The following is a 26,985-nucleotide window of genomic DNA, read 5'->3' as shown; positions in this document are numbered from 1 at the left end:
AACCTTCTTTGCACAATCAACATTTTCTTGCCAAATAATCAAGTACATATGGTTTTATAATTCCAATTTTTTTTCTTTGTGTGGGAATTTATTACGCTTTACCTTACAAAGAACGTAGTACACCCAAAATAGTTAATCCAAATAAATAGCAAGTCACACTGAAACCTTTGTTTATTTGTTTTCAAAGTAATAATGGTTTATTCACATTAACAATAGTACAGTTGGTTTGCATTACAATATGTGCTGTAGTATTGCAGTGGATGTGGTACATCATTTTATAATTTCTCTAAGGGTTAGTTTTTTTTTACATCAGCAATTCATTCAGGAAATTAATTATTCAGCAATAATTTAGGATAAACAGAGCAGCCAAAAGAGATTAAAAGAGAAACATAAAATGAAAAAGAAAATGACAACTGAACATATGCGCTATGTTTCAGTGACTGAAAGTTACATGAAACAAACAGACATATGAACATCAAACACAAGAGCGCTTTGTGTGTTCACTTACAGGCTAGTTTATAACTCTAACTCACATTCCAGTGACTAGACTACTCCTCTATACCTATTGCACCCTCACTTTACATATAGTCGTCTGGCTTCTTTGTTGATTGTTGCCTCATCTTCTATCCAGCAACATCAGGAGGCATTTACCCCTGGATGTTAAGGCTCTGTGCAGAAAGGCCGTGGTGCCAGTTTTTCAGTTTGGCAAATCGTGGCCCTTTTACCTCTGATTCAAATTTCTCCCTGTAAAAAAAGAAGAAGAAGAAGAAAAAAATTATACTTAGAAAAAAGGGGCTTTATATGGTCAATGTGTGTCAATGTACATGTAAAGTAGCCTACTTGACAAAGTACAAACTGTAATTTGTTATTCAATATTGGGTTTAAAGTTAATATATTTTAAATATGCTAAATTGAAACTTATATTTTATATTATATTTATATTTTTAAATATAATTTAATACATGACATACAGATTTCAAAAGAAACTACATTAAAGTATATTTTAGTTACCATTAATGCTTGTCAGTACATTTGGCAGTACACTTTTCAACAGAAAGACAATAGAAATAATTATGAAATAACATAAATATGTATTTAAGTCCTACTTAAGTGGGTTAAAAAGTACTTTTAAGGTAATCGAATTGCATCTGCACTGTGTTCCAAATTATTATGCAAGTAACATATTAGTAGGATTTCAGTAAATCTTAAAGGAACACTCCACCGTTTTTTGAAATAAGGCTTATTCATCTTCTTTCCTACATTTAGATAGGTGGGCAAATGCATTTTTGTCTCAGTGCATGCGTTGTTTTAGTTTGACAGGGTCGGTGCTAGCTTAGCTTAGCATAATGAATGGAATCCTTTGTTGCCAGCTAGCATGTCCTGAGTAAAAGTAATATAAAAAAAAAAAAAAAAAAACCTAATTACTTCTTGTGGCCTGCGTATTCACAATGAGTACAAATAGCGATGCAGATTAACACTAGGCGATTTCCTAGGCAGATATTGACTTATATATTAAGGACTATATTAGGGGGAAGCACAGGCGAAGCACTGCTACTTGGGCATGATATCTCTGCCCCCAAGTAGCAGTGCTTCGCCTGTGCTTCCCCCTAATATAGTCCCAAGTCAATATCGCTATTTGTACTCATTGTGAATACGCAGGCCACAAGAAGTAATTAGGTGGGGGTTTTTTATTATTTTTTTTTTTATTAGTTTTACTCAGGACATGCTAGCTGGCAACAAAGGATTCCATTCATTATGCTAAGCTAAGCTAGCACCGACCCTGTCAAACTAAAACAATGCATGCACTGAGACAAAAATGCATTTGCCCACCTATCTAAATGTAGGAAAGAAGGTGAATAAGCCCTATTTCAAAAAACGGTGGAGTGTTCCTTTAAACATTCAGATTTTAGTTTTTCAAAGAAAGAGTTTGTTTGTTTTATTCATGTCTTTTTAGGTATTAATCTCAGACAGGTTTGTGAGTTTGCCAGGTCTACTTAGGTAAATGGAAAACCTACTTAAATAAATTACATTATTAAGCAAGTCACAGTTCTCATGCAATAAGGGGAGGAAGAAAAATCTTTCTGAAGATGAAAAGCATGAAATGGTGCAATGTCTTGCAAAAGGCATGAAAACAACTAATATTTTATATATTTTCAAATTAATTGCATTAAAAGGACAGCTATAAAAAGTCTCTCTTTATGAAAAGCTCACTTTCTCTTTGTGAGCTTTGGTAAGGGGTTTCTGAAATGCAACTTTATGCACAACTGCCAGCCTGCATGAGATTATTGGAACTCCAGAGACACCAGCAGCTTCAAATATACCTGTTTGATGATCAACAGTGGCTTCCTTTTATATATATAGCTGCCCTTTTGATACAATTAATTTGTCTGACAGAAACTTTCCCTGACCAAGTTCTTCTGTGCTCAAAATCACTCCCAAATCTTTTGATAATTTGATAATCTCCATTCAGTTTTCACAAAATATTAGTTGTTTTCATGCCTTTTGCAAGACATTGCACCATTTCATGCTTTTCATCTTCAGAACGATATTTCTTCATCCCCGTATTGCATGAGAACTGTGACTTGCTTAATAATGTGGAACATCCTCTTTAAGTAGGTTTTCCATTTACCTAAGAAGACCTGGCAAACTATTTCATGAACCTGTCTGAGATTCATACCAGATATCTAAGAAAAGATATGAGAAATAAAACAAACACTTTCTTTGAAAAACTAAAATCTAAATGTTTATTGTACTGAAATCCAACTGATATGTAATAAATATTTGGAACACAACGTAATATACATTTTAACTATAGGCTAATATAATTTCAGTTATTTGTAAATATCATGAAAATTAAGTGTCCGAAAACATTTACTTAACACTTAAGTATATTCTTATGTAGCCCCGCCCCCTTTTTGGCACTGGACTGGTTATGTTCTGTCTTCCTGTTTGTATATTTCCTTATATTAAGATCGTACGGATTAATTAATGAACCGCTCATTTTAAAATCATCCCGGTATACTGATATTTGTTATGACATCCACTTCAAACATTACAATGTGGGGCATCAATGATCATGAGGAAGGTTAGGGATCAGCCCAGAGCTACACGGCAGGACCTGGTCAATGACCTGAAGAGAGCTGGGACCACAGTCTCAAAGAAAACACACTACGCCGTCATGAATTAAAATCCTGCAGCGCACGCAATGTCCCCCTGCTCAAGCCAGGACATGTCCAGGCCTGTCTGAAGTTGGCCAATGACCATCTGGATGATCCAGAGGAGGAATGGGAGAAGGTCATGTGGTCTGATGAGACAAAAATAGTGCTTTTTGGTCTAAACTCCACTCGCCGTGTTTGGAGGAAGAAGAAGGATGAGTACAACCCCAAGAACACCATCCCAACCGTGAAGCATGGAGGTGGAAACATCATTCTTTGGGGATACTTTTCTGGACGGGACAGGATGACTGCGCCGTATTGAGGGGAGGATGGATGGGGCCATGTATCGCGAGATCTTGGCCAACAACCTCCTTCCCTCAGTAAGAGCATTGAAGATGGGTCGTGGCTGGGTCTTCCAGCATGACAACGAACCGAAACACACAGCCAGGGCAACTAAAGAATGGCTCCGTAAGAAGCATCTCAAGGTCCTGGAGTGGCCTAGCCAGTCTCCAGACTTGAACCCAATAGAAAATCTTTGGAGGGAGCTGAAAGTCTGTATTGCCCAGCGATAGCCCCAAAACCTGAAGGATCTGGAGAAGGTCCGTATGGAGGAGTGGGCAAAAATCCCTGCAGCAGTGTGTGCAAACCTGGTCAAGAACTACAGGAAACATATGATCTCTGTAATTGCAAACAAAGGTCTCTGTACCAAATATTAAGTTCTGCTTTTCTGATGTATCAAATACTTACTGTATGTCATGCAATAAAATGCAAATGAATTACTTAAAAATCATACAATGTGATTTTCTGGATTTTTGTTTTAGATTCCGTCACTCACAGTTGAAGAGTGCCTATGATAAAAATTACAGACTTCTACATGCTTTGTAAGTGGGAAAACCTGCTAAATTGGCAGTGTATCAAATACTTGTTCTCCCCACTGTATATTTTACTTAATACGTTATCTTTTTAAAAGTATGCTAAAGTTTATTTCTTTTGATAGGGGAAGACAGCAAACAAATATAGACAAAATGGATTACCTTGATTTTCTAAGAGCCTCTTCGTCTGGATCTTGCACTGTGACATAAAAAATCACATTGAGTCATCCTTTACTGGCCAAGTCTCCAAAATAAAGTGATTTTTATCACATAAACACTAGCTGTCATCTTATGTCAGTGCATTTAAAGCATGTCATCCCTTTCAGTTTAAACCAATTTCCAGTCCACACAGTGATGTGATTAAGAAAGGCTGTACTCACAATACTCCGTCCCTGTGATATGAGCAAGGATTCGGAAGGACTTGGACTGCAGGTTGGCGGCGCGACGGGCCCACTCAGACATCTCCGGATCCTTATCGTCAGGTTTGATCACGGCCTGGTAGACTGGAGAAGCACTGTCCACAAGAGGGTCTTTAATAGGAAGTGTGCTACTCCCAAACAAAGAGAAAAGGGGAAAAAACAAGTTCAGTCATTCATCTGTGTTCTCTGAATTTGGAAACATCAGATAATTACAAATGATTACATAATTGCAGTTTCAATAATCATAATAAAAGGACAGTATTTGCTGACAAACTTTTTGACATTATGCTTCTTGTGAAGATGTGCATTTTAATTACAGTTCTATCTTAGTGCGAGATCTGTGATGGAGGAAGTGACTCAAGAATGAGTTAGGATAGAACTGTATGCAGAGTTCCCATATTAGGAGAAGGTAAATTAAAATGTTAGATGTTATGCAATTCTTGATGTTATGGCAGATATACTCAGAACATTGCTTTTAGGTTTTGTCTTCATTCGTTTTTAATACAAGATTATTTATTTTTCTTTATTGAGCTCCATTTACTTTACTTACATTTTCCCAACAGTGTAACATGGTAATTTAAAAATTACCAAAAAAGTCCACTTCAGTGTTTATGCAATCGGCCTTTAACAGAGAATATAACGTGAGATGAGTCAATGCAGCTGTGATGGATCTGAATAGACTGTTGGCTACTTACGCCAAGGGAGATCCAGCGGCGTCATCACCACTGTCAATCACATGATGAACCGGGATGGGAGGGAGCAAGACAGAGTCGTGTCGCATGGAGGGATGGGAATGGTGGAGGGGGTGAGGTGAGGATGAGTGATGAGGTATGGTTGGGTGATTGGTTGTGGATGGAGTGACATAATTACAAGCAGAAGAGGGAGGAAAAGCACAGATGAGGTTGATATACATGACCTTGTGGAAGCCTGAAATCAGCCCAGACTAGATGACCAATACTGAGCTCTTACTGTTATAAACAAAAGATGCGAAATTAAGGGGAAAACATTTACTTTTACTAACATCTCATAACAAATTGCAAGAATATTCTTTATTATTTTAAGAGTGCTGCAGGGATATATTCCATATTTTGTAAGCCAAAACCCTAAAACGAATTAGAATTTTAAAACTTCCTGTTCCGTTGTCCTGAATCAATTGGGTTTTTGAATGGGTTTTTTGGTTAAATGCCTAAAAGAAGGTCTGTGGTGAACATCAAGATTTTTTCACATTCTACAACATAAAATAAATCAGTAATACCCTCTTGTGATTTTTTTCCAATGCTTTTACTTTTCTTGTGGCTAAATGTGGCTAAATGGGACTATATGGTCTGGGACATTAAACGTCATTGCGGCAGGTAAACTTATCGACTCACTAGTTCGCTTTCACAGCCTCGTGTTTATAATCCCACTCTTGCAAACTCTTCTAACTCAAACTTTTAAGTTGAAAGATTTGTCGGTAGCTTGATGGTGGTGATTTTGAAGTAATGCGACCATGGTGTAGGTCACAGAGCTTATGTTTTGCAATAATCCAAAAGCCAATGGAAAAATCCTACTGAGTTTCTGTTGAGGGAACTAGGTTGATGCTAACTACAAAAATGATGGGCTACAAAATTATGTCATCACTGTAGCCCTCTATGGAGGCATCCTTTAAGTTCTTGTGTGTGTTAAAGAATGGGCCATTAAACTTTGGGAACCGGATCATGAATAAATCGCTTAGATTTAGTGCATTTCTCAAAAGCATTGTGCACTTTAGAAACTACCAATGATCAAATGATACATTTAGGCTCATGGCGCTTTTGGGAAAAACGCATCCCAGACCAATTTTGTGTACTGGATCGACCAATTCATGGAAAAGATCAGACTCAAAGAATGATTTGATACTGAACAGAACATTGCTAAATATACAAAACTATCATATGACTTCAGAAGATGTGGAAAGTTGTGTAAACCACTTTTAATGATAAGCTACTTATTTTTCCTGATGTCCAAGTTGTCATTCACTTTCATTATATTGAAAAGTGTGTCCATGAAAGTTAGCAAATAATGACAGAATTTCCATTATAAGTGAACTATCCCTTTAAAAATATCATTGCTTCACGGTTGTTTTCTTTTCTAATGCAATGAAATTCATATAGTGTGGCTTAAATGTTCATTTTGGGGCCTCTGTATCACTTTCTTAAGCATCAGTGTAGTAAAATGTAAAGTGCTGGATATTACAAGAAACCTACCTCATCTCATTTCCTCTGGCTTGGGCCTGACCAGCAATGGCATCCATAATAGCATCCTGAGAGTACATACTAATAGGAGTGTTGTACTGGGCATGGATGATAGTAGCCTTCCCACCAGGACCCTTCACCTCAATAGGCTTGTGAGTAGACAAAGCTGAGTCTTTCAGTGCAATGGGGTTGAAGCTGGGAACATATTCTTGGCTGTAAGAGTTTAGGTGAGGGAGTGTCCAGGGTACGGTAGTGCAGAGGAGAGTGGATGATTGCGAGGAGCCAGAAATATGAGTGAAAACAGAGAGAGACAGTGAGAACAATTTATGCTTGACTTACCTTACTTAATACATCTGTATCTGCAAATACTACAGTTTTCTACCTAGTTTGAATTGTTTACACCAGCTGTTAATTTCTTGTTTTATAAAATACCATGTCTGAAAGCACAACATCCTGTATAACAAATGCATCTGGGCTTTCAATCCAAAATGTAAAAGACATGGCATGCAATAGTTCCCATTATGATATTTCAAAACATCATGCAAAGATGCATTGACCAATAAAACTTTAACCAAAACCCAACTATAGATTTATCCAGTGTAAATACTTCACTCAAGATTATTTAACATTTCATCATGTCTGAAATGTCAAATTGTTCAAAGTAGCTTTTGAACATTCAGGAGTTGAAAATATAAGCATGCAAACCACAGCCACAGTACTGTGGCCATGCTTCAGAGCACACAGATTCACATGCAACTCTGGTGATTTTGTATTCAAAATCTGTTACTGACTTGGCAGCTGTGTTGGCAATGACCTGGGATGACATAGAGGAATATAGACAAAAAAAAGAAATAAAAAAAAGACAGACAAAAGAGGCAGTGTTAGCCTTGATTTGGCAGTGTGTTGCATGATAATGGATCTACGTACATGTAAATTAGCAGGTAAAACCCAACATTAACAGAGAATGCAAACTGCTTCACTTTGCCTAAAGAACTTGCACCTTAAATCTGAATATATTTGAATAAATTGGTGACAGTTAAAAAATACATAAATAAACATAAATCAATTCTGTCATCGTATTTCACCCACAAGTCATCTTCTGTGGAACACAAAATACGATTTTTTTCCCGTCACAATGAAAGACATTCACTGTCACAAGATAGCCTGAAGAAAATGAAGACGGATGACAGGATTATAAAACATAAACAAGGTTTTATTAAACTAGAAGGCAATGGGCGTAACAGCGTGCACTAACACAAATAATAACCGACCACTGAAGAATGAACAAGGAGGAAGTTTAATATACAGTGGTGACGAACTAAATGATGAGCAGCTGAGATGAATGGTTAGAGTCCATGGAAACAAATGAGAGGACAGAGAACACATGTGACTGATGAATACAAACTAAAAGTCTATAAAAGTTAAACTAAAAATGAACGGGTCCAAATATCCCTGACATTCATTGTATGGACAAAACAGTTCTTCAACATTCTTTAAAATATCTTCTTTTGTGTTCTACAGAAGAAAGAAAGGCATACAGGTTTTGAATGACCTGTGGGTAAGTAAATGATAACAGTCATATTTAGATTTCTTGTAAAATGTGTTGCTATGATGTACATGATGGTTATTACTGGTCACATTTCTCATGACAATGACATTCTGGTTTGTTCTTGATTGACTGGAACAGGAGTTTGGCTGCAGCAGAACAAACAATAACTCTCATCCTCTCATTCAATAAAATAAACAATCCAGGGTTGTATTAAAACTATTTAAAATGGCATTTATTCATTGAATTAAAGTTGAAATAAAATAAATGATAAATATTAGATGAAAAACTTAAAGGGGCTATATGTAGAATTCAAACCATTGTTATTAGCGACACCGGTGGCCGTTAAGTGAACTGCAGCCAGCAACTTATTTCACGTGCTCGCACTCGTGCACACATATCGTAGAAGAGACTGAACCCCAATATACTCACGCCGTAGTTCTTTTTTGTTTTTTGCTTACAAATAAAAAGAAATAGGAAAATACCTTTGCAGTTATATACTTTTAACAAAAATCCCGATGCCGTCCACACTGCTGAGAGCAACGTTCCGATAAATATGTAAACATACACGTGCTGCACACTATCCTATCAATAACAAAATAAACACACATCAAAAACGACAGTGGTGAGAAAGCAGCAGTTCACCGGCATCATGTCGATAGATGAGGTGTTAAAATTATAATGATGATAGTTTAATTATAAAGTTTATTTGCGAATATAGACTGTACCTATAGATTTGGCTATGTGTTTTGAATTAATTTCTATTCTTTGTATGCCACACTGACACAGAACAGAATAGCTCTTTCGGCATTATCCTTTAACATTGTATAAGCATTCGTTACATGTGTCATCGTATGGAAGATAGATTCTCGGGAGCATGCGTAAACATCACATCCTGTTGATTTTCCCAGCAAAAAAGACCTAAGTCCTTCACATAAAAATTATAGACAACCTAGGAAGTCAGTTTTTTTTTAAAAGCGATTAATACATGAGAATTCTTAGAAATAGCCCCTTTAAGCTTAAAAAACTTAGGCTACATGAAATTTAGAAATATTGTCTTGGCAACTAACACACAAATAAAGTAAATATTACTCAAAAAAAAAAAATCAAAGCTTAATAGAAGAAAATAAATAAAAATGACAAAAGCACATAACAAAATAACTAAAACTTAAAAATGACAACTGAAAATATTAAAATAAAAGCCAAGTCAAAATTCTCACAAACACTATAATAGTATATAATACTAAAATTAGAATAACACTGAACCAATCACAACTCAGATATGTGTATTGCTAGTTGCATGACAACAAGAATCAAAGTTTAGAGTGTAGCGTACAGTATCAGACCACTCGAGTAACCAAATGAACATTCAATGGACACACATGCTCTGCTCAGCTACGCACATTATGTTGCATAGCGGGAATTCTGTTCCTATGAGCTGCAAATAGAGGATGCGTGACGGCATCGTTTCGGTATAGGACTTCATTTGGGATATACTGTTACAGGATTCTGAGCACATTAAAAGAGCCAAACACATTTGCACCCATGTTCAATTTCGGCTCAATGCTTGGTGCCTGTGCTCACATGTTTTTGGACAGAGAAGATTTAGGAGACTTATGAAGCCAATAAATTATGCCAACATATTAAAAGTTGCCATTTTTAATATGTTGGCATCATTTATAAGCCAACTTCAAGCTTGGCAACCTCTAATCGCAGGAGATGTAGTTCTGACACGACTAAAATAACCGTTGAATGTCGTCATTTGGGAGCAGCTAACTTTCTTAGATACAGACCCGACTCGGCCAGGCCCTGCTCATGTTGCAGGCCGGGAGTTATGTGTGCCTGATGGACCACTGGTCCCCCTGCTGCCAAGCACATTCCCAGCTGATCCGGTGCATGCAGAGCAGCATGTGCAGAGGTAAGGACGGAATGTTCTGAGTACTCTTTGCCACAGTTTTGTTAAAAATACTGCAGGGATACAGGTGAGGCTAGCCAAAGCCCCTGTGACCCGTCAATGAAAAAGTGAGTACTAGCATCTAGTTTGTTAAAGCAGATTTGGTGGAATTGCTCATGAAGATACAGATTTGTGGGTTAGCTATTATGTTACCTACCCCAACAATTGTAGGCCATTTTGACTGTCTTGTTGCATAGCCATTTCCCTTAAAGTTTCTGCTGAATACAGGCCTATGGGAGAATTATACTGTCCCCTTTGGTTTGGGGTGTTTTTTGCCCCTTTGCCGAATGACAAATAAGTAGGGACAGGGCTTTTAGCAGGAGAATGAATTACATTCTCCTGAGGTTGCTTCTCAGTGGTTGGGATAAGAGACTTTTTGGAAGGTTTTTTGACCAAGAGGATGCCATATTTTTTGACAGGTTTCTCATCATCTTCTCCTTCCTCAGTGTCCGTGGTTTCCTTAGCATAAAATAAACCATTAGATCAGACCAACAAATTAGCCATTAGCCATTAGCCCAGAATGGCAAGGTATAGAAAAAAGAGATGTTTAGGAAAGAGGCAAATGAGGCATGAAGAAGCTCACAAAACCATCAAACAGAATTCATCTAGCAACAATAATGCAAATGAAAATTGGACCAGAGGGAAACTAATGAGGATTTCATATGATGTGCTTATTCTTGCTTGACCAACAAATGCCTGTAGAGGGAGTTAAATGTCAGCTTTACAGAGAATGTTTGTTTTCACACTCCCTCCTCTGTTTTCCCCTCTCTATGATATGACTTGGAAACTCCCATGATTGATTAAGAGGATTATAAAGAAATGGCTCGCCAATAACCAAAAACGATCATTGAGTTCCCTTCAAAATTGTTGTCCCCTCCAATAAAAAAGGTCAGTGTGTTGGAGTCTAATTTTACACCACACTGGTACACCTATCAGACATAAACCAATCAGTTTAACATACGGCATAAGGAGGATAGAACTAGACTTTACCTTCTGGTGAGGGATAACTGGCATGGGTGAGTCCATTCTTGGAGTGGCTGTGGGTACAGGAGCAGGACGTCTCGACCTGGGAAGAGAAAAGAATTCAAAAGCAAAGGTCAATAATGCAAAACATCAGGCTTTCACTGTCATTTTACTTATAGTGAGTCAGAACTATATTTAAGAAGATTTCGGCAAAATAACCTACAGTAAACACTGATTTATTATTCTACCCCAGTAAAAGCTATTATGTCTCAATTTGGGGTCAGTAAGATGAAAATAGTGACAAAGACATTTACATTGTTGCAAAATATTTCTATTTCAAATAAATAGGCTGTAATTTTAAACTTTTTGTTCATCAAAGAATACTGAAAAAAAAATGTCTGGTATTAATGAGCACATCTGTTTCAACATTGATTATAGCAAGAAATGTTTCTTGAGCACTAAATCAACATATTAGAATGATTTTTGAAGGATCATGTAAAATTGAAGACTGGAGTAATGATAATGAAAATGTAACTTTGGAATAAATTACATTTTGAAATATAGTAAAAGTTATTTTAAATTGTAATAGTATTTGACAATATTAATGTATTTACTTAATTTTTTATCAAATAAATGCAGCCTTGGTGAGCATAGGAGATGCTTTTTTTTCTTTCTTTTTTTGTAACATTAAAAATCTTACAGATCCCCAAATTTGTAATGGTTGTGTATCGAGCAGAAATGTAAAAGAAAAAAAAACCCTTAATTGATCACGAATCACATTGAGCAGCACAACACTTCACAAATATTATCTCTCAAAGACACAATTTTCCTTAAACCAGAGACACGAGGGCTATAATCAATGGGGTCAGGGACTGTCACGTTCCAGTTTTGTGGCCGATAAAGCAATACAAGAAAAAGCTTAAAGCAATGAAAGTACTACGTCTTGGGTCTTGAAAAATGAAAATCCTTAAGCAATGAGAAAGAGCACTCAATGAGTGACCTCACTGTAAGTGCTCTTGTCAAACAACAGCAGCATTGCTGTATGATGTAACACTGGGGGGATTTTCACAAGTCACAATGCATGAGAAATATTTTTGGAATCCATCATCAAATGAAGTCCAGGGAAACTACACGTGCACTTGACAGATGCTTTTAATTGGAGAGGAGCAAGGAAAGATGGTGCAAAATTAAATAAATCTGTCAATGATAAATCTGTTATATCTACCCAATCAAATAAAATGCAGCTATTGTCTATATTTATCATATAACATACAACAATACTAATATCTAATATCTGCATGCAGATGAAAGCAACTTCCACCCTCATCCAACCAATAAATGTATAGGCTGTCAATAAATAAGGAGAATCGAGTTTCTGAGGATCACTCACAGCTGAAAGATGGAGAAAGAGGAGGAGTAGCTTATAAAAGTGAACACTAGAGCCAGCATTAAGAAATGTCACAGGGTAGCCAAGGTATCTTTGTGAGTAACATTTCCTCGCTTTGCTGTAGTGCAGGCGGACACATGAAAGGACTTAATCTTCTTTCAGATAGAGGCTTTGGGGTGTCTGTACTGAATTAATAAACTATATTAAAAAGGTGGAAAGCCATTTAATTTCCCCTACCTCCAAAACAGCATTGCCTTTAATTTATGCATTCAGGCAAACTGAAGGGCTCCATAAGACCAGGTGATTTATCACAGGCACATTTTTTTTGTTACATTGTCCTGTCTGTATATTTGTATGCTAACCATCACTTGTAGTTTGTGTCAGCTCAACTGCTTATATTCATCATGAACGAGCTGTTTAATTGCAGACAACTTTTATTTGCCAGAGTTGACTGATCCCAAAGTAAATGAGATGCATTGCTGATGCCCTCTTAAGAAAACCCATTCACCAACAAACATAAAGGGAATTTGTCAGATGGAAAGATTAAAGGCCTGTTCACACCAAGGACAATAACTATAATAGTACCGATATTGTCTTAAAACGGCAGAGAGGAACGATATCATTGGAATCACTTATACAATAATATTTTTCCAGCTGAAAAATGATAAAAACATTGACAGCCAATCAGAATACATCCTGCTTTAAAGAGCTTGAGCATTTAAAGAGGTAGACGACAAAACTGCAGCACAGTCTTATTATAAACAGAACGTTATCGTGCATCAGTGTGGTTGCTAATTTAGTTATCTAATAAAGACCCCCCTGTTGTGAAAATCAAGTTTTTAATGTTGTTTATATGTCTATGTGGTGTTTTTAATATGCTTTAAGACAAACCATGTGCAAAATCATAAGTCAACACCATTGCTGAGTATTTTCTCCTTAAAACTGCAGTGAACCAAAGACTGTCTCAAAAGTGCGGTTTGAAATCGCTGGTGTTTCTGACTTCACAGATCACCTTGTAACCAATCACGTCAACGTGTGATCATCAACGAGTGGATCTCTAGGCTGGTGTGAGTGAGTGGAGGCGGGGCTAATTTTCTAGAACCGCGTATACTAAATTAAGCAAAGGTTTAGAGTTACATTCAAGCGATTTTAAGGCATGAAAAAAAAACAATTCAAGGAAAAAACATAACATAATATGTCATTTTGGGGATCAAAGATGAGTTTTAAGTGATAAAAGTATTGACTACAGGGGGACTTTAAGAGGGAGTCCCATTTCAAAAGCTACACTCAATGCTGCGCAAACAGCGCTATGGGGAAGAACATCTTAATTTCACTGGTTGTGAACACGTGTGGTAAACACGCCAAAGAATTTGGCTTAGATAACCTCTGATGATGACGTCAGCAGAATGTGCACGTCAAAAGCTATAAATAGAAGACAGATTTCTGTTGGGTGGCCAGGGGGAGGCATCAGAGAGGCAATTCCTCCATCTTCTTTTCAGATTTACATGATGAACTAACTCAATCTTGGAATAAGCCCTATTCTTCCTGTTTTTTTGTGACTGCAACGTCAGTTTATTTGACTATCTTTGGTGCAAAGGCACAGGGTTATACGATGATGCCCCAGGTTCAAGATAAGCTTGCGGGTTATCTCTCCCCTGGCAGCGCATCATCACATTTCTATGCGTGCTATGGTCGCTACGGAGAGACATCGGTGGCTGAAAATCACCGGCGTCAAGGAGAGAGATAAAGTTTTTCTCCTTGATGCCCCCGTGTCGCCTTCTAGTCTATTTGTCGACTCAGTCAATACTGTCATCAGTAGATTCCGGGGAGGCTAAAATGCAGGAGGACGCGTTTGATAAGTTCCTCCCTCGCCATGCCCAAGGGTCGAGGCTGTCGGCCACCCAGCCCCAACCAGGTCCAGCTCCTCAGAAACGAGAAGCTCAGAAACAGTGTGGCGAGTAGCGCACCTGCTCATAAGGACTGGGGACCGGCGCGCCACGCTCCACCATCAAAAAAGAAGCTGGACCTGAGATCGCTGATCTCATAAAGAAAGAAGAGGTCCTGAAGCCTTTGCGCCCAGGACGTGGCAAAAACGAGTTCCTTCCCGACACCCTCACACCGCTGTTCCATCCCCGCCACCTCCGGTGTTTCAGGGGGCAGCGGCGGTTTCCAGTGAAATGTTAAATGTTCTGTTGACTCCTGCCGTTTTCCAGGACATTAAACATTTTACATTCCCCCATCAACAAGACGTTGTGTCACTCGACGGAACAGGCGCACTTTCTGGTACAAGAACTGCAATCTCTTCTGGACAAAGGGGCCATAGAACATGTTCCGCTCCCAGACAGAGTCAGGTCATTACAGCTATTATTTTCTGGTTTCCAAAAAAGATGGGGGGTTGCATCCAGTTCTAGACCTTCATGGTCTGAATCGTTCTCTCAGGGCATTCAAATTCAAAATGTTGACAATCAAAATGATTGTGTCTCAAATTCAACACAGAGATTGGTTTGTCACGATCGACCTCAAGGGCGCATATTTTTATGGGTGTAACAGGGGGTGGCCGCAACAGAGCAAACTATGTCGCATTGGGTGAGGGATGCTATTGCTCTAGCCTATGAGGCACGTGGTCAAGCTTCACCTCTAGGCGTCAGGGCTCATTCTACCAGGGGGGTTGCATACTCCAGGGCTTTAGCAAGAGGCGCTCCCTTGCAGCAAGTATGTGATGCGGCAGGCTGGTCCTCTCCACACACATTTATTAGATTCTATAGTTTGGACGTTCACGTTACTCCGGGCTCTCACGTCTTTGAGTCGACATCACAAGCTCATGTCTAAGGCCCTTCTTGGCGTTTGTGCGCACACCCTACACAACCTTGAGGGGTCCAGACACTTCCAGTGCGGCTGCGTTGGTACTCTCGTTCCCCATAGCACTGTTCGCGCAGCATTGAGTGTAGCTTTCGAAAGGGAATGTCTCGGGTTACTTGACTGTAACCCTGTTCCCTGAAAAAGCGGGAACGAGATGCTGAGCTTCATTGCCACACTGAGGACGTTCAGGACGTTCTTCAGACAAAATGACCTGATGAGCACACCTGTCACACGTCTATTTACAGCCTCTGATGTGCGCATTCCGATGACATTATCATCAGAGGTTATATAAGCCAAACTCTTTGGCGTGTTTGCCATACGTGTTCACAACTGGTCAAACTAAGACGTTCTTCCCCATATCGCTGTTCACGCTTTTTCAGGAAACAGGGTTATTGTCAACTAACCCGAGACGTTTAGTTTGGAGGAAATAAAAGATGTGTTTAGAAACATGAAAAGAATCAAAAGGTGTTCAAGTTGTCCTCTGTACACATAACTGTTGAGGTTTACCTCAGCATGGTGAGGACGAGTTTTGTGGTGGCTGCCTTTATCTTGTTTTGGGCATCCAGATGGGTCATGCCTTCAGTGCTAACTCCATCTATTGCAGAAATTATGTCACCCTGATTGAGGTTTCCGCTTGCTGCCTTGCTCCCTGGTGTGATCTGTGGAAAGACACCAGACATTAATTAAATAATTACAAATGAATCCACAGATTGAATTTTATACACACAAAAAAATTCAATGTAAAATTCTCATGACTATAGAAATCTTTTTTATTCACAATTACTATCAAATTCATCTTCATACATTTTGCTTGCTACAACACATACATTTGCAAGGTACATCGGTCACATTTAATTAATAATTTGTCACTGTCAAGTGCAGCAGCTGGTTCTGAGCAGATGAGTACATGGCGACACAAACAATGTCTCCTTATAGAGAATCCATTTGCAGCTTACATACATCTTAACAAATGTCTTTAAGTGATGAGAATGATAGTGGGACATGGGCCATAGAAGTGATATGTAGTGATGTTATGTTCGACACCAAAGCTCAGAATCTTTGTCAAGAGAAAATCAAAACAAAACAAAAACAACACATTTCACATGAAAGTACTGATACATAGCTTGATTAATTTTTAAGCCAAAATCACATGATCTATGACTTCTGAAGATGTGTTCACCTGAAATCCACATGACTGTTTCAGTATTACAGGTCTTAAAAAGTGGCACTCAACAAAATGATTATTATCGTGAAATTTTCCTCATAAAATTATAACAAAAGTTTGATAAGTGTTCAATATAATGTTTATACACTATGCAAATAATGCTAAGCATGAATGTTTCAGACTATTGCACTGATAAACGCCATTTCTGACTGTTGCGTATGAGAAACATTAAACAGCAAACGCGTCAAAATTGGAACGAAACAGATTTGCTCGTTTAAACTGCGCACCGCAGTGAACAGTTATTATCAGCGTGGCTAAAAATGCACCTGCAGCGTGAACTTAGAGTGAGTTGATTTACTCGCTGATCTCAATGTCTCAATGTCAATCTCTTTTGTGCATTTCGTTAGCCTCATAGCATAATTGCCTAAGAAATAATTAATTCAAAAATTACTCAGGCAATTATGCTATGAGGCTAACAATTTGTATTATACTATAAAGTTATTAGGTTACTGTTGTGTTTCACAACAAATAGAAATAATATTAAACATGATCCGAATACTATGGAAGACCAAATTGTACCCTTTGAATTTTACCCTTTAAAAATGTGGTTGTTACATTTTTACAGATGTTACTGTGTTTGTTAATGAACATAAAATTACATCTTCATCCCAACTCTCACCCTAACTACTGCTAATGTCATTCAACTCAAGCTACATTTCAAAGAGACAAAACATGTCAAATTAATTTGCGAAATGTTCACTTGTTTGGCAAGTGTTTGTCATGTTCTGATGATAAAAGTACAATTAACTGTCTTTTTTTAATTAGTAGCAAAAATCTGCCTTTAAACTTAAAAGAAATAAAGATTTGACATTTATCATGATCATTTTTGGATATAGACTGATAGGAAAAAAATGTAGCCATTAGTGTCTAAACTAATCACCAATTACTTACTCATACTGTTTTGATTGAATCAGTGATCTGTCATCACCTACTGGTGTAACAATGTAGCAGAAAGACTCAGTATAAATAGGCACTATTGGAACACTGCTCGGTCATTCAAACTGAAGAACTGGGACAAACTGCAGTATAAAAAAAGGAGGAAAAACATTTAAAAAGCAGTGCAGTGGAACATAAATACATAGACTGGTTTGAAAAAGCTCAGAAACCAAGGGGAAGAAGACTGAAATCCCATAATGAAATAAGTCAGTGGCTATTCTTTCAGGCACCTCGTTAAAATGTTAAAAATAAAGGTTGTTGTTGACGCCCCTGCCTCCCTCAATTTTACCCTGTATTCTGGGGCCCTGCCACCAACCCTTGTCCCACCTGCTGCCATTACTCAACGTACATGTACATGTTTCTGAGAGAGCTCTCCTTTATGTAATGTTCTACTAGTAAATACCAAACCAAACTGCCAAGCACCTTAAAACTTCTGAAGGTGCACGAAGAGCACTTGATCATGTGATTTACCTGTAAATAACTGGAATCTGTAATGAACAATTTTTATTTATTTTTAGGTGGACAGGAGTTAGAAAAAGTCTGGGACATAATTTTGCTCTTAACTCCAAATCAGCAAGGAAATGAGAAATATTAGGCTATATAATTTACATAATAAGAAATTGGAAAAGATTCACATCCATTTGGCGTTCACACACTGCTTTTTTATGCTTGTATTTAATTGCTTGTATTTCCCTGACTTTACTGTTGAGAGACATGTTTCTCCTTGGCTATTATGCCATTAAATCCCACTGCATGCATCACTGGTCAGGATACTACAAGCTAGATTAAAAAAGAAAAACTCTCCATCCCCCTGCCTCTCTTCACATTCGTGAAAAAAATTCTGTCATCAATTACACACCCTCATGTCGTTCCAAACCCGTCACTCTTTCGTTTATCTTTGGAACACAAATGAAGATCTTTTTGATGAAATCTGAGAGCTTTTTGTCCCTAAATTGACAGCAACACAACTACCACTATTAACAAAAAGTTAATAAAGAGAAAGTGAGTAACTGCAAATACTGTATACAACTATTCATTTGAAGAATTTTCACTTTACTTGAGTATCAGGATTATGCTTAAAGGGGGGGTACAATGGTGTTTCATGTATTCAGAGTTGTTTACACTGTTAAAGAGATGGATTCTCATGCTTAACATGGCCAAAGTTTTTTAAAAATATTTTGGACGAATAACGGAGAATTTCTGTGCCGAAAATCTTACTTCCGGGTTGGTACAAGTTTCGGCTGGTTTTTTTTTGACCGTGGATCTAATGACGTAGACCAGAGTGGAACTCCTTATATGAGCATTTCTCCCGGAAAAGCGCGACCGCGCACCTCAACGCGCTTCAACAGGAAATCATCGGCAGCGCTGCATAGTGTCTCCGAAGTGTTTTTGGTGAGGGAAAGCTTACCAAAGAACCCAGCGTTAGGAACAGTGGATGCAGAAACGAGTTGTGTAGACTGTTTGTTCCCTGCATTTCGACGATGAATGTTTTATAAACAAAGCCCAGATCGACGGATTCTCTCTATGGCTCTGGCTTCGCCCACACGGCCCGCCTCCAGACGCTAGTTTTTTTCCGGAAAGACTCGGTACAGCCTATTTTCTCTTATAAATATAATAAAACTAAAAGACTTTTTGAAGATATGAAGGATGCAATACTACTCTATAGGTACTCAAGATTAACAGGAGATTGAGTGAAAATGAGCATTTCACCCCCCCTTTAAATCTGTTTAGTTTCTTTTCCCCGGTTTCACAGGCAAGGCTTAAGCCTAGTCCTAGACTAAAATACATGTTTGAGCTGTCTTAACTGAAAGCAACTTGCACTGACATATCAATATGTCACTGCCATTGTTTTGTCTCAAGATGCACAACAGTAATGTTCTTTTCTAAGGCAGGTTTATAAAATATACTTAAATGTCCTAATTGAACTCAGGCATAATCCTGGCTTAATCTTAGCCCTGTCTGTGTGTTTTGGTTTTGTTTTGCCTGTTCCTGTTTTGCCAGTGTTCCCTGTCATTGTTAGTGACCTCGGTTGCTGATTTGAGTTCCACAACTGTTTGCTGTTACGTTGATTACTCCCTGTGTATTTAAGCCCTTAGTTGCCCCTTTTCATTGTTCTGTGTCGTCTTGGTAGTATGTGGTTGTGCTAGTATCTTTCCCTTGTGATCTCCTGTATCACTATTGCCATGCTTTTACTAAAGCCAGACAGAGTCTTGACAGAGACTCTTGACAGAGTCCTACTGAAATATTTAATGAATTACTCTAAAAAACACTTTTTAGAAATTAAAATCTCATTAGTCATTAGTCCATACTTCAACTTATTTCTCAGGACATTTTAAACCACTTGTCATTTGAATTGAGATGCACTGACAACAAGAATCACTGTTCGCTCACATGTTAATTTAGTCTGCATAACAAGCACAAAAGAAATACAAAAATACAGCTGTTCATTTAATTTAAGATGCTAACATACAGTAAATCCAATGACCCGCTAAAATCCATATGAAAACATTTGATACATTGGGACTGTTTATAAAAACCTAGTCCAGATGGCAACTCTGTAATGATATGGTATTCCAGAATGTATAGGTGACAGCATCTGTTTTATCTGTGATAGTAGAAATCTGCCAGAAGAACCTGTTTAGTTTTGAAATGGGGGCCTGTCGTTGTTGGCATTGTGATTTATGAGGCAGCCCTTGGTAAATGCCAACTTTAATGGTCTTTTTCCACTTCCTGGACTGTTCTGACTAAAAGCAAAGTTTGGGGTGATGATCTGGACTATCTGTAGTACCTGTGGGTATTTGCAAGGCTCTGAAGGTTGTTGACATATTCTTTTCCATTTTTGTTGCTAAGCTCCAGCACACATGTAGCCTAGAAATCTAGAACCCTAACCCTAACCCTAGCCTCTTCTACCCTAGCGGCAGCAAATATTATTTTGCAGCCAGGGTGGTCTAGCAACTCTCCGTTGGCTTTCGAGCTGGAAAAACCAAGCTCTAAACAGGCCAATCACATCGTGTATAGAGTCTTATCTCCATGTCAACTACACAGCCAACTTTTACAGTTCTATATTTTGATATTGTGTATGCCACCTGGACATTAGACATTAGATACATCATGCATATTTAAATGAAGTATATTAATACATAATATTCCATTTGAACTAAGATTACAATTTTAACACATAATGAAAATGTGCATGCGTTTCAGATGAATTTACAGGTTTCAATATTCATACTATGTTTACATATGACTAAGTAAATCCCTGACATTCGGTTCTATTTATTTAATGAATCATAATGCAATTGTATTATTCAACGCGCTATTTGAGACATCAACCACTGGTCGATGACCATAATGTTTGTATAAACTGTAGGTAACAACTTTTAAAATGTACATCTAGGTCATAAAAACCGTAATATTTTCTTCTCAGCCATGTCAACAATTGTCTGTGAGCGAAATCTCCTCCCATCCGTTGTCTGATTGGCCTTTCGCAAGGATTCATGGGTTGTTAAAGTGTGTGGAGCCTGCATCCATGCGGGCTTTGTAGAAGGGTACAAACGGGGCACTGCTGAGCACACTTCAGAGCGTGAAAATGCTGAATGGGACGGCCTATGGACTCGTAGACTCAGCGAGCGCATGCAATTTAAGCCCACCAGACCACATGAAGTCCACATGAAGTGCGCCATTTGGGAGAGGGCCAAAGAATGGCTGCTGCTGCTGGCGAACAGCGGTCTTTCGAATCGGCTTTGGCCGCGACTCTGGAAGACTTGGAGTTAAGCTTTTCTTTGAGAAAAGAACAAAGAACGGCACTTAAGTCATTCTTAAAAAAGGAAGATGTGTTTGTAGTTCTGCCGACCAGATACGGCAAAAGTTGAATCTATCAACTAGCTCCGCTGGTGGGAAAACGCTCTGGTTGGTTGTAGCGCTATCCTATTGCGTGCAGAGGGAATTTGAAAGACAACCGTTTATCCCGCCCCTCGGACTGAGCCCTGCTAATGGTGAGTTCCCAGACGCAACATCTTGATGTGGGTCTGGCTTGCCAGGCAAGCACACATGCATATAAATGCGCATAATAGGCCCTGACTCTGTCCACCTTTATGTCGAGAAGACCTTGACCTCAGCATAATGTAGCCTGACGTCATACAGCACTGAATAGTCAGGGTCAGAGACCTTGAAGAGCTAACAAAGCAATAGCCAAAGTGAAATTGAACAGACTTATTATGAGTTCTATACATTTGCAATACACAGGAGACACAATGTGAGAATGAATGGGCAATAGAATGAAGAAAAATACAATTTGGATACATCACTAAGGATGATTGCATCTTAAGGATTCATCTGCAGTGAAATTACTTTAAATTTTACATCACAAATGACTCCACAGACTGTCTTTGTCATGGACTTTATGAAGTGCTTCACAGAATATAATATTGGCACTTTGTAAAGCTGAACTTCCATATCATGCGCAATATATAATGACGGAAATGATCACTGAGAGGACATTTAGTGTCAGTGTTTTCTGCTATCAGCAGTGCCGCTTCACAAAGCTGTCCGGCGCTTAAGCCATTGACAGAATCTCTCAATTTTAAATTGTTGCTGCAATTGCGGTTCCTCGTTCCTGCTCTTTTCATTTAATATGCAATACCTTGGCTGACAAAAAGATGAAAGCAAGAATAATTTAAAAGAAACTGTTTCCAATTCAGAAAAAAAAAAAAAACGACAACTATAATGAAAGGATTTTAACTGTGTTCTGAGGAAAACCTTTTCATAGATGTCAGTCAGGGCATGTAGAATTTGGAAATCTTGTCTTTTTTTTTTTTTTTTTACTAAACAAGCCATTAAATACTAAAATCGACTTTGTACAATAAACCATGAGAAAAAAGTCAATGAAGTAAAAAATGTGACAACTAGCCCCAGTCTCCCATATATTTTCAACAGTTTTAAAGGGAACTGACTCACATCTGGTTAAGTTTCTTTCTGCAACTCTCTTCAATCAATATTTAAATTCACGATGACCTCATGTGTCTATTGTCTCTGTGCTTTTCACATTTATGGCCACATGTATTTCTGCTGGTCTGACCTTCAGTGCTAAGCTAAAATCAGTGACCATAATTCAGGCATTGCACCCGCAGGTCGTCAGTGCTATCATTAGCTCCCACGGAGCTTTTTATATACTGTTACAAAGGAGAAAAAGTAGATAAATGGTAAATAGCGAATAGACAGTGATGTAAGTGAATTATTATTATTTATTATTATTGTTTTTAATTTATTAAAAAATCAGCCTATAATGTTTCATTAGAAAATGATAAGGCAGCTCTTCCCACCTATCCACAACATCAAAATCAACCCACACACATAAACAAATACACCCATATTGACAACCTCATATTGTACTGTCACTCACTTAGCATTGTCTTCATATTAGTGTTGTCATTTATCCATGTCTGTAACACTAAAGCCAGGATACCTTAATTAAAGTTGGATCATAGCGTGCATGAAAAACGAAAAGCGACAATTGAAGAATGTCTGTGATTTGATATTTCAAAAGGTTACATCTCAGGTCTAAATCCATTTGTCAACAGCTGCTGTAAATGACTCTCCTGTCCAGCATGAGCCGTTTGTCGGCTTCTTTATTGACACTAACATCACACATCCTGGGGATTTTTTTTTTCAAGTATGAGGACAAAATATGAGATTGCAATAATTTACTGAATCAAAGTATTAAATTAGATAATCAACTCCTTCATTGTCTTCAAATGTCACAACTTCACGTCTCTATATCACTTTACACGTTGTCTAAAAAGACTACAGAAAATCAACAAGTATTACAAAAGCAGTAAAAGCAAATAATGGGCTGCTTTGTGGAAGACAGCAGCTCTATCAGCCTTTGGACCAGGATTAAGATTCAATGTAGATTGTATACAGTGCTTTAGGATGCCGATCTCTTATTACACTGTGGGAAGATTTGATTGTGAAATGCATAAACTGTCACCTCTGGCAGTTAAATGTCCATCAATCATCTGAGACCTGATCCAAACACATATACCTTCCACATTTCAATTTACTGCCATGTTCAGTGACAGCTGGGTCAGGAGAGACTATATCCAGATGGACAACTTGACACTGATTACAGCGTCAAAACGCGAACCACCAACAATGCTGATTAGAAAAGTAATGAAATCTGAACAATGTTTACTTGGTATGATGGTCCTTTCTGTAATTACTTGCAGACAAAGGGCCAATATATGAGGAGTCAGACCTACCACAACCTTGACAAACAGAAGTAATGACTCTCCCCTTATTGAAGTGAAGGCCAATCAAGTGTCAAGAAGGGAGTGAAACAAACAAACCGGGCAGAACTGCCTGTGACTGATTATACAGCGATACGATTTATTTTAGAAACTCACCTCATCCTCTCTCTAAACCTTTGGACAAGGCATGTCAACTTCACTGAATCCATACACTAACACAATGAAGATTCTAGTTGCCATGAGATGAGCACACTTGGTGAACAGACAGAAGACTGTTTTTTATGTGTTGTATTCACAATTTTGTTTTGTTTGGTTTTATTTTAATGTTAAATGTTGCTATTTCAATAGCATACCTTATTGATCAATTTGGAAAGGTGGGACAATCCCTTTGCTTCTTTGTTTAGTGCCGTGAATGTCTACAATGTCACTCATAATGTTCTTTTCATAGAAGTCGTGTTGCAGGAAATGATAGATGGAAAACAGCTTCCCATCAAGAAATGACTTCTAGGAAAACAGCATTTTTTAAAAATCCCAAAGCTAAAAGGAGAATCAACATCGGAGAGCAACAAGAATTTGCACGTCTTTCCACGAAACATGACGTCAACTCCTGCTTAGCGTAAATGACAGATGGTACAGCAGGACATCCAAAAGCAAATGACTTTTACACTTAGAAGTATAGTTCACCCAAATATGAAAATTCTGTCATCCTTTATTCACCCTCATATCATTCCTTTCATCTGCAGAATATAAAGGCAGATATTTTGAGAAACAGGTAGGCCTATCACCCAAACATTGAAAGACAGTGGGGTCCAAAACAACACAGACATTTTTTCCAAAAAAACAAGAAAACCACAGAGGTTTGGAAAGACATTAGGGTGAGTAAAAAATAAAATAAAATAAAAATAAATATTTTGGTCAACTACCCCTTTAATTACTTTTCTTCTGGGGCTATACTTGAGAACATTTAATGTCTCCTTTTTATTTCATTTTCCCATTTTTAATTTTTTCATTTTTCATTTTCGTGTTATAAACAAATATCCAGCATGTTTTTTTTTGGGCGAATTAGGCGAATTAGCATTGGCGGTAGTGTATGTGATTCAACTAGACAAGTAGTATACTGTACATCCAGGCTTCTCGACTTTCACTTTTAACCTCTCATGCACAGATTGATTTTCTTAAGGCTTGCCTCATCTAACGCTATTCATAGATTTTTCCACTGTTAATTCACCACTCTCTCAAGCCAAAGGGCCAAAATAGCTGGTTAGAGAAGGCCAGCTTTGGCCTGGACGATAACCAATGCAACACGTTGTTACATAATGCCAACATAAATGCGATTTTCATTGTTTTAGCGAGTTAAAATAATCTCTGATGTGAGCTTTTTTTTAAATCAAAGCAGGAATTTGTTTAAATAAAGCATGATAGTTTGTTTTTTTCTACAAGAGCTGTTGTCTCACCCGGGATATGGTCAGGGGCATGTTGAAGTCTTTCCCTCCCTGCAGCCTGAAGCCCCATGGTGCAGGTCCTGACAGGGTTACTGTGTAATTGCTCATTTTGGAGAGAATTTAAAGCGAAAAGCTTCTTCTCGGATCAGTAAAGTCCTATCTTTCCCTTCAGTTCTTCTCCCTGTAGTCGGGATGACCAAACACCCGGGTACGGGCAGGCACCGAGGAGCCTCTGAAACACAACAACAACAGACAGGAAATGCAACAGAGTGAAAAAAAAGCTGTATTACCTTATGCCAGTATACGACCATCACACAGGATGTGAGGAAATATATCTGCACTATCAATACAACTCAAAAACATACCACAGAATGAATCAGACTTTAAAAAATAACAAATAGTTCAATCCCACCCCTGTTTACACTGACAAAATAATTTTAAAAAGTCTTAAAAGCAGAAGGAGGAGAGTTCTTGCCTGCTCGGATGGCCTGGACAGACAGCCTAAGAATAGATCCTCTCTGCAGAAAGCAATAACACTAAAGCCCTCGGGCCCTTATATGGCATGTAAGGGGACACCCCCAGATGCCAAGCCCCCATGATTCACATGGCGAATATAGCCTGTTCTTAGGGTAACACATTTTTCCACTCTGCTCCTATGGGCGTCCACTCATAGAGAACCATGGATATTGAGCTAGTGGGAAACGACTAATAAACAACAACGAGCCATAGTGGCTAAGTCTGACGTAATGTCACTTTATAACAGTGTCAGGGTGTAAATCCAAATAGAAGGCTGTAAGATTTGTTTGAGGTGATGGAACTGATTAAAACTTTCATCAAGAGCCTCGTCTCTTCTTTCTAACTTCACAGTGGAGGTTTAGGTTGCTGGGTTTTACAAAACCTGTGTGAACCAAGGAGTTTCATCAAAGCCACTTTAAAGCAAGCCTTCAAAGTTAGCAAAAAAAAAAAAAAAAAAAGGCATAACACATTGGTACACAGGTAAGCAGACCAGAGGCTGTTTTTTGGATGGATGTCAATGGAGGAGAGGCTTAACGAAGCTGAATAAACTGCTTTGCTGAGAAAACAGCTTATCATTTAATAAATTGACAGCCTATCGGCTAATCTTCAACACATTTGCCATTAAACATTAATTTTGGATTTATTTTTAGAGTTAACACTGGGAAAAAACGCAGTTTTATAAGACAAGTCTTGAAAAAATTTGCAACAGGTATGATTCAGTTTACCACAATTCTCATTCTTCTCTATGGCATATGCCAACACTGACTGACTATTTTACAACTCAATGATGTCAAGGCTGTAATGTGATGTAATGTGTACACGTGATCCAAATTGACCTTAATGCTTTCTCCAATGGAAGAGCTCCGGGCCTTGGTACCTCTCAATAATAAGACCATCTCTGGTTTCATAATACCTGGCGTAAAACATCCATTAGCATTCGTATTCAACTCAATTCAATTGCTCAACTGGTGCGGGACCCACAAGAGTTTGTGATTTGTATTCTTCCATCTTTGCTTAGAGCACTCATTTCTGCTGCAAGGTTGTTTTAAGCTGTTATAAGCTAGGAGAATGAACATATTCTAAATCAGTAAGTTATTCTAAGTTTGTGGTTATCTCAAATATCGTTCTCCAGTAGATTAAGGAGAATGAAAAAAAGACTTTTGAAAGAAAACTGAAAGTCTATTTTCCTGTCATCCCATGTTGTTGTCATCAGGGGGGTTTAAAACGAGCACACATACCAGAGAAGACGA

At 38.1% G+C, this 26,985-nt stretch overlaps 1 protein-coding gene across 2 annotated transcripts; it reads right to left on the bottom strand.

Annotated features, from left to right (window-relative positions):
* Positions 1–146: 146 nt before the first annotated feature.
* Positions 147–25,791, bottom strand: ldb3b (LIM domain binding 3b). 2 transcript variants are annotated; one of them, XM_081392317.1, is made up of 10 exons: positions 25,695–25,791; positions 25,232–25,451; positions 15,876–16,027; positions 11,150–11,225; positions 7,451–7,473; positions 6,672–6,872; positions 5,142–5,171; positions 4,408–4,574; positions 4,190–4,226; positions 147–744 (listed from the first exon to the last, which is right to left on the bottom strand). In XM_081392317.1, exons 2-10 carry the CDS (start codon positions 25,325–25,327, stop codon positions 648–650), a joined length of 879 nt encoding a protein of 292 aa, XP_081248443.1. In that variant the 5' UTR covers positions 25,328–25,451; positions 25,695–25,791; the 3' UTR covers positions 147–647. The 2 variants fall into 2 exon arrangements, with proteins under 2 accessions (XP_081248443.1, XP_081248444.1); XM_081392318.1 differs by having other exon boundaries at positions 25,585–25,728.
* Positions 25,792–26,985: the final 1,194 nt, after the last annotated feature.

Source organism: Scardinius erythrophthalmus (genome assembly GCF_964197995.2).
Source record: "Scardinius erythrophthalmus genome assembly, chromosome: 18".
Taxonomy (NCBI): Eukaryota; Metazoa; Chordata; class Actinopteri; order Cypriniformes; family Leuciscidae; genus Scardinius; species Scardinius erythrophthalmus.
This window is presented reverse-complemented; position numbering and strand designations above follow the sequence as displayed.

What these genes read in the sequence shown, in the direction of transcription:
- ldb3b (XM_081392317.1), bottom strand. Translation starts at nt 25,327, where the DNA reads ATGAGCAATTACACAGTAACCCTGTCAGGACCTGCACCATGGGGCTTC. An exon ending in CTCGTCCTCACCATGCTGAG is followed by an intron (nt 11,226 to 15,875) that starts GTAAACCTCAAC and finishes TTCTCTTCCCAG; the next exon opens with GTCGAGACGTCCTGCTCCTG. An exon ending in GAGGCTCTTAGAAAATCAAG is followed by an intron (nt 745 to 4,189) that starts GTAATCCATTTT and finishes CTTTTTTTACAG; the next exon opens with GGAGAAATTTGAATCAGAGG.